Source organism: Quercus robur, chromosome 8 (assembly GCF_932294415.1).
Source record: "Quercus robur chromosome 8, dhQueRobu3.1, whole genome shotgun sequence".
Lineage (NCBI taxonomy): Eukaryota > Viridiplantae > Streptophyta > Magnoliopsida > Fagales > Fagaceae > Quercus > Quercus robur.
Window position 1 is genome coordinate 49,910,588 of NC_065541.1, and position 8,823 is coordinate 49,919,410.

The 8,823-nt window shown below is 44.1% G+C and overlaps 2 protein-coding genes across 2 annotated transcripts; both read left to right on the top strand.

The window, feature by feature from the left end:
* The first annotated feature begins 2,887 nt into the window (after positions 1 to 2,887).
* Positions 2,888 to 4,719, top strand: LOC126696420 (uncharacterized). The gene is made up of 2 exons (XM_050393167.1): positions 2,888 to 3,002; positions 3,782 to 4,719. The coding sequence occupies exons 1-2, from the start codon at positions 2,888 to 2,890 to the stop codon at positions 4,717 to 4,719; spliced, it is 1,053 nt and encodes a 350-aa protein (XP_050249124.1).
* A 2,923-nt stretch (positions 4,720 to 7,642) lies between these two features.
* Positions 7,643 to 8,589, top strand: LOC126696421 (uncharacterized). The gene is made up of 2 exons (XM_050393168.1): positions 7,643 to 8,108; positions 8,438 to 8,589. Exons 1-2 carry the CDS (start codon positions 7,643 to 7,645, stop codon positions 8,587 to 8,589), a joined length of 618 nt encoding a protein of 205 aa, XP_050249125.1.
* Positions 8,590 to 8,823: the final 234 nt, after the last annotated feature.

The following is an 8,823-nucleotide window of genomic DNA, read 5'->3' on the forward strand; positions in this document are numbered from 1 at the left end:
AGCTAAGGGAATGGCATCAGGAACGGCCGTAGGCTGCTCGGAAGCTTCAGCGGTATCAGCAGGGATCTCCCGGATCTCTGGAGGGAAGAAGACACTCTTAGGCAATCTCAAGGCAGAATCTGCAGGGATACCTGCAGCATCAAGAGCTTGAGCCCATGAAATACTGCAGTAATCCCTGCATACTTCCGGCAGCTCCTTGGAAAGTCTAGCCTCAGTCTCCTCCGCCCTTAGCTGGTAGACAGCCTTTTTTTCGGCCTCAGATGCTTCCTTGGCTAGCTAAGCCGCTTCTTTTGCAAGCCGAGCCTCTTCTTGGACTTTCTGCAACGTGGCCTTGAGATCCAACACGGTTTGCTTTTTAGTGGCAAGGTTGGTCTCAGTCACGTACAGTTTTTGGCGTTGATCTTCGGCTTGACTCTCAGCATTCTTCAAGCCAGCCTCAGCGCTCCTGAGGCCTTTCTCAGCCTCTTTGAGCTTCTCAGATAGCTCGTAATGCTCCTGCTTAAGGGTTCCTAGAGCCTTCTCCACCTCGGCATGAGAAAGGGCCTCGACGTCAGCTAACTTACGATTGTTGTAGTAAAACTCCTCGGCTACAAACACTTGCTGAGTAATCTGCCCAAGAAATGACAAAATGATGTGTTAAAACATGGTAGGATCTAATGATCTTACTGAGGAGAAGATGAATTACCTTACCATCACAAGATCTCTCTTCAGGGATAGGAAGAGCTTGGGCTGTGAAAATCGCCTGTAAGCCTCCATGTCCCTGGGAAGGAGCACGGGCTGCTCTAGAGCTTCAGTTATATACCCTACTCGACCCTTATTATACTCTCGGATTGAAGCAGTATAGGGAATGGCGGCTCCGTCCACTTCGAGTTTCGGGCTCCAAGTACGCAGAGTAACGTGCACTTCAGCCCGCTCCATCTTTTCTCAGCTTTCTACAGATGGAGCCCTTTTGTCCCTATGCTCCCAGTCGTTTTTTGCTGTTTACCCCCCTGGCAAGGACCCACCTTGCCTTCCTCGAGGGACTCAGCCAGCCTTTTCTTGTTCAGGTCGGGATTAACTTTTAAGCCGAGATCGGTAGGGAGTTTTGGAGCAACGGGAGGAAGGATAGAGTTCTGGGACTTGGAGGGCACCTTCGATGATTGCCCTTTGCCTCGGGAAGCCATCAGCTCTCGCAAACGCTTTCCTTTGTTAGAGACCATGATGTCCACCTCCTCGTCTGAAGAGTCGTCCGAGCAGGCAATAACAAAAGGAACGCCGACCATGGAATTCTTATCCTGTTCTTCCTCAGGGTCTGAAAGCTCGATCAAAGGAGCTTTTGGGATATCTTCCTCAAAGTAAAATTCGTCTATCTCTTCTTCTAAAGAGAGACGAGAGGACTCAGTCTCCTCCTCAACAAACGTGGTGGCCTCAAGATTTTCTTGTGGGGGAGGCAGTGCGGCTGGTTGAAGGTTCTGAAGGACGGGCAAAACCACAGGCGGTAGGTCCCTTCGAGCCAAAAATCTTGGCTTTGACACGTCAATCCTGGCCAACCTTGGACTACCAGCCCTTATAGAATAGTCGACGTCCGTGAAAGCACGGGATAAAGGCTCGTAACCTAGGATCAAATGAGCAGCACGCAGTTGCCCGTTCGTATGAACGAAGATCTCCAACCTTAGGAGGTAGTTCAAGGCTTGAATGTTCGTAAGACTCAGCCGAGGAGCGACGTGGCGCCTATCTGTAAAACAGCCGAGAAGGAAATTTGTAGTTAAAAAAAAAGAAAGTGTTTGAATCTTCAGATGAAGTAAGACTAAAGGGCTAAACTCCCTTCCCAAGGGATTGATCCTAAAGGTACCGCACCTGGTTCTCCTGCCCGAGTTGGACAATGAAGACCGTCGCTCCATTCCCCCGAGACAATTAGGAAGTCCATTCTTCATACTCTTATTGGACTTAGAAAGACAGGAAATTAGCCTAACGACCTCGGACCGGGATTTAAAATAGTACCCCGCCTTGTCAAGATGGTGGCACTCATACAGGTGGACTACGTTGTGCCATGTAAGGCCTAAGTCCATCTGCTCGTTCAAAACGTCTATGCTACCCAAAACCCTAAATAGGTTGGGAGCGCATTGATGTGGTGTCAATCTATGGTTAAATAGGTAATCCTGAGTAATCCTACGCATGGGAAGCGTCATTCCTCCCTCTGTAAAAGCGATCATGGGAATGACGACCTGACCCTCTTCCCTATCGGTCAGCACTCGTTCCAGAGGATAATACTCCAAAACCACCCCATGCAGGATGCGATACCTAGCTCTAAAGGCCTCCATGGCGGTCGGAGTATCTACTAGATGCTTGAATTTATCCATCTAGACAATTTGATAGGCCGAGAAGGAGGGCCGAGATGAAAATCGAGATTACGAAGAGGAAGGAAAACTTACGGGTGTCCTTACAACAATCTCTGAAGCACTTAGAAATCTCTTCAAGGAAAGACGTCTCATGAAAATAACTACGGAAATTCAAAGGGTTGGACTGTTTGTGAATATCTGGGCGCTGGAGTTCTTTGGAGTTCTCTGGACTTCTTATATGATAGTAAAGGAGAAAAGCAAAAAAGAGTCTCCTTAGGGTTTTATATAGCAAGGGGAAAATGAGAAGGTCATTCCCATTCATAGATCTAGGAGAAATGTCAACCGTTGGATTTGCGCTTCGCCGTTGGATATGGGAGACATAAAGTCGCCTGGATTAATAAGTAACGCCTCGTAACTTACAATGCGTCAAGATCAACTGTTCCCCACACGTGCGAACTAGAAATTAATTGGTCCTGCCCCTTCAAAAGTCAAAACCCCGCTTTTCTCCTCGGATGGATATAAAAAACCGGAGTTTTGAGGGGCTATTATGGGGGATACGGCCCAAAATAATGTCCGAGGAGACAACATGGCTCAACGATCCACGTTTTAAGCCTTATCACAGGAGACAAAGAAAAAAGGTCCAAGGAGGAATTCCTTATCGGACACTGAAAAATCGGAGCAGAGGTACGTCCAAGCCACTGAAGCCCATCCCCTAAATACGTGAAAATGGTGGAAACACAAAATATCTCAGCAAAAGCTGCCACCACCACATTGAATGCACTACAACTACCTTCCTGGCCGCATTAATGTGGAGAAGACCCCTGAACAGTGTTGCCTTGACCACCGCAACTCACAAAAGACTGAAAGAGGTGTCTGATGGGATGGGTGCTCAAGTGGAGGCTTGGATGATCAACAAGTGTAAAGCCCAGATGGTAAAGAAGGGTCTACATAATGTGTAAAAACCCCTAAAATAAGGGGGGGATAGAAAAAAGAGGCAAGAATACTGTGGCATGCAAAGAAATCCTAATGTACTGGTCTGTATACATAAATATAACTTTGAATCTCCTCGGACTAGAAGATTTTTCAACGTAATGGTTTTTGTTCTTGCTCATGTGTACCTTTGTCCCATGCAAGTCTCTGTCTAGCTTATCTAATCTTAGTTCTTAAACCCATACTCTACTAAATTCATTGTGTTGGGCTTTTTGGATCAAAACTTCACACGATTGGGGTTTGGGCTCCAAAAATTGTCTTCCCACAATAATAATAAAGTTTCACATTAGTTTTAATATATAATAATAAAAAGATGGAGGTTGAGTACGAAAGAGAAACATAAAGTTCCAGCGAAAAGGACGAGATACTGGAAAGAAACATTAAAAAACTGAAAGATAATAGCAAGGAAAGAGCTTTCTCCCAGCCACGTAAACAGGTGAGCTACAAGGATAGTCTGATAGGGGATATTCTAGGGGCATATGCGCAGGCATTTCGTTTTGAACAGGACATTGAAGATGTTGAGGTGTCAAATGATGAAGAAGAGCAGTTATCTGAAGGAGTGGTGGAGGTTTCGCTGTCCAGAGAAACAAAATCACGTATTAAAGCCCCTTGGTCCAAGGCTTTGATAGTGAAAGTGTTTGGAAGGTCTATGGGCTTCAACTACCTCACTTTCAGGATCAATGCCATGTGGAATCCTAAGGGAAAGATGGACTGTGTTGCCTTAGGTAAAGACTTCTTCTTGATCAAATTTTATGACAATGAAGATTATGATAAGGTATTGCGTGGAGGACCATGGTTTGTAGGGGAGCATTTCCTAGCTATCAAGCCTTGGGAGCCATACTTTAAGGCCTCAGAGGCAAAGTTCACATCAGTAGCAGTATGGGTAAGACTCCTAAAGCTACCTATTGAATTTTATGATGCTATGGTACTGAAGGAGATTGGAAGCGCACTTGGGCCAGTACTGAGGATTGATCCATTCATGACTACTGGCACTAAAGGTAGTTATGCCAGATTGTGCATCCAAGTGGATTTGGATAAGCCCTTAATCAACACTATTAAAATTGGAAGGTTGAAACAGAAGCTCATGTACGAGGGAATTAGTTCATTGTGCTTCTGCTGTGGAAGAATTGGACATAAGAAAGAGAGTTGTAGCTACCAAATCCTTCCTAAGGTGGCCGAAACAGTCAGGGTGGATAGTACTCCTGCACCATCCAATGAAAGGAAAGTTGAAGACATGTTAGAGTCTAACTATGGCTCGTGGATGATTGTAACTAGACGAAAAAATTCAGTTAGGAATGGTTGGGCCCGTTGGCCAAACCAACCAACACATCAAGGGGAGAGAGTTACTAAGGGTAATTTAGTACTATCAGGAGGAGATGTGGTACAATCCACTTCTCCTGAAAACGTCTAATCAGTATCTATGGACTTAGAAAAATCCACTCATACTACTGTGGCCAGAGAGATCACAGTTCATCCAACGGTAGGAATGGAGTGAGGAAATGATATGGAGATTTGGGTGCCTACATTGAGCAGTGAGAAGGATAAGATTGCAGTGTCAGAGAGCCATCAATCCAAAGGCCATAGAGGGAAAAAAACCATGGGAACAAAAAACACAAAGGTGTTCAAAAAGTTCAGCCACATAGTAGGGAACAAAACCGTTTCCTCACTAAAAGCGCCAGAAAAGCTCACCAAAGAAGAAAATGAACCCTCTTCGTCCAACACCACACAACCTGGCCAGCTCTGGTTGGGCTATTTGGTTCAAGAACAAGGCCATTCCAATACCCGATGAGATGATTGCCCAAATCAGAGCATCACCCACAGACACGATGGGCTGGTTCGATCCGGATCTCAAAGCAGCGTGGCAGAACCCCTTCCCTATAACGCCAGCAAGCATCAAGTCAAGAAGTTTACCTTTGGATCATCCAGCATGGGCCTTGACTCCCAACCCATGGTGGAGGTTCCTCACAAACACCCACCTGATAACGGAGAAGGAAGCCGAGCTCTTGAACAAGCAAAGGAGGCCATTGGTAGTGCCTCACTTGGACAAATCGAGGTGGCTACTTTAGGACAGGAAGGTCATAGATTTCAGGGGGACAGCGACGGCACACATGGGGAACTTTCCAACGCTGAAGCTGTTTTAGATCTTGGCCCCAATCCGGAAATGCGATCTATTGATTTGCTGCAGGGAGGACATCACTGGAATTCTGAAGTACATGATGGTATGGAGACCAAATTGGGCGACTTCCAAGGACATATTGAGGAGACTGGGAAGGAGTATGATGGAGGAGGCAGTATTGTTGCCTAGCTCGATTGAAGTGCCAATGGGTGCATTAGTCAAGATGAATATCCTAATGTGGAACTGCAGGGGTGCCCTAAATGCTGATTTCAAGAGGAAAATCTTTGAAATGGTAGTGAACCACCATCCAGCTATCATGGTAATTACAGAAACGAAAGTCAGTGGAGAAAGGGCTAGCAAGATTGCAGAGGGTCTGCCCTTTGATGGATTCTACGCTATAGACACCATAGGCTATGCTGGTGGTTTGTGGCTACTCTGGAATAAGGATGAAGCCGAGGTCTTTGTCCTGTCAGCAGTGGAGCAAGAGATTCATGCCTCGGTGAAGGTATGTAATTCAAACACTACTTGGTTAATTTCTTCTATTTATGCTAGTCCACGTTTAGTTGAAAGGAGAATTTTGTGGTCTAATCTATCTAAAGTGGCCGAACTGCACTCTCTCCCCCTGTTAGTTTTAGGGGACTTCAATGAAATTCTGAGTGGGGAAGATAAATTTGGGGGTAGGAGGCTTAACCTTAATAAGGCTATTGAGTTTAAAGACTGCATTGACTCTTGCAACCTTTTGGATTTGGGTTTCTCTGAAGCTAAATTTACTTGGTCTAACCTAAGAAAAGTGTCTGACCTTATCTTTGAGAGACTTGACAGATGCTTTGCGAACCCATCTTGGCGCATTCTATACCCTGAAGCGTTGGTGACTCACCTCCCAAGAGTGTTCTCTGATCACTGCCCTGTTCTAATTGAACTGACCAACCCCCCTCCACTTAATAGAAATAAACCATTCCGTTTCTAGACAATGTGGTTGCTTCACCCTGAATTCCCCAGCTTGGTTCAAAATGCCTGGGGCCAGGATATACCCCTCAGCTCGGCCATCCCAACCTTTACCAACATAGCTAATCAGTGGAATAGGGAGGTTTTTGGGAATCTATTTGCTAGGAAAAGGAAAGTTCTGGCTCAGTTAAATGGAGTCCAAAAAGTGTTAGCAGACCAACCCAATAATTTCCTCATCCAATTGGAGAAGCAGCTCATAGAGGAATACTCACTTGTTAGGCTATAAGAAGAGGAATATTGGGCACTTAAATCTAGACTAAATTGGGCTGCCTTTGGAGATCGAAATGCCTCCTTCTTCCATGTCTCTACACTGGTAAGAAGAAATAGAAACAGGATCAGATGTATTAAAAACACCCTTGGGGAGTGGATTTCTGATGAAGAGCAGATTAAAAATCTTATCCCGAATAACTTATTTAACATATTCACAATTGGCCTCACACAAGCCCCGAGAACCTCAGATGTGGCACAATTCTTGTGTATCTTCCTATCGGAGGAAGAAAAGGATAATCTCATTAAAGATGTCACTTATGATTAAATTAAGGCCAGGCTGTGGTCGCTTAAAGCTTTCAAAGCTCCAGGGGTAGATGGACTGCATGCTGGATTCTTCCAAATCTTTTGGCATGAAGTTAATGAGTTAATTTGCAAGGAAGTGGGTAGTATATTTAGCTCAAGAGTAATGCCAGAATATCTTAACAGAACTTTGATAACCCTTGTTCCCAAATGCCAAAATCCGGAGACTATCAACAGTTACAGGCCAATTAGTTTATGCAACATGATATATAAAGTGGTCACCAAGATTATTGTTGCCCGGATTCGTCCTCTTCTTAGTAATCTCATATCTCCTGTTCAAGCAGCTTTTGTACTAGGAAGAAGAGGATTGGATAATGTTCTCATAGCCCAAGAGTTAATACATTCCATAGACAAGAAAAAGGGAAATGTGGGGTACATGGTAATTAAAGTGGACCTGGAAAAAGCATATGACAAACTTGAATGGAGCTTTATCCACAAGGTTTTACAAGGTTTTCATTTTCCTGACCAGCTGATCAAGGTCATAATGAGCTGCATTTGGTCCACTAGCATATCCATATTGTTTAATAGGGGTACTCTAGAATCCTTTAACCCCACAAGAGGAATTTGTCAAGGTGACCCTCTCTCCCTATACATCTTTATACTTTGTATGGAGTATTAAGGCAACCTCATTGACAATGAGTGTATGGAAGGCAACTGGAATCCTATAAAAGCCTCCAGAGACAATATTGGCATATCACACCTATTTTTTGCTGATGATCTAATGCTCTTTGCTACTGCTACTGAGGAGAATAGTGAAACCATCAAGGAAGTGTTGGAGTTGTTTTGTACTGAATCAGGACAAAAGATTAGTACATGCAAATCTTGGGTCTACTTCTCTCAAAATGTGGATGTTGACTTGAAAGGAAGAATATGTGGTAATCTAAACATTCAGGCCACTAACAACCTAGGAAAATGCCTAGGATTCCCTCTAAAGTACAAAAATGCAGAAAGGAACCAATACAACTTTATAGTTGAGAGGGTGATTAATAGACTTGCTGGGTGGAAATCCAAGCTCCTCTCCTTTGCGGGTAGAACTGTATTGGTCAAATCAGTCATGTTAGCCATGTCTAACCATGTGATCCAAGAAGTGACCCTACCTTCCCATCTCTGTGAGAAATTGGACAAAATCAACAGAGATTTTTTATGAGGTTACTCTACTAATGGAAAGAAGAAGATGCACCTTGTAGGTTGGAATAAAATCATCAAACCTAAGGAATAAGGAGGATTGGGTATTCAATCTGCAAAAGAAAAAAATATTGCTCTTCTTGCCAAACTCAATTGGCGGATGTATCAAGAAAAGATGCTCTTTGGACCAAGGTAATTTTGAGGAAGTACTGTTCACGTTCTAGAGTGAACTCCAAAGACCCTGAGAAGCTGCCTTGCTCCATAAATTGGAAAGCCATTAAAATGGGATTCCCTGTGTTTTATAATGGTATAGGTTGGAATGTTGGCAATGGTGTGAACATTAAGTTTTGGACAGACAAGTGGGTGAGAGGCTATGCACCTAGAGAACTAATTAAAGGCCCAATCAATGACATGGAGTGCAATTTGGCTGTGGTTGATTTACTCCAAGATAATAACTGGAACTAGGAAGCCTTATCTTTTAACCTCCCCTCTGACATTGAGGAAAAAATTAAAGCCATTCCCATCTAATTGTTTGGGAGGAAGGAGGACATGTTGATTTGGAGGCTAACCAAGGATGGGGAGTTTAGCACTGCATCGGCCTATAGGCTAGCTAGTAAAGATGATGGTAAAGCCAATTCTTTCACTGGAGGTTGGGTTTGGAAAATAGATACATTGCCTAGAATTCAATCTTTCCTTTGG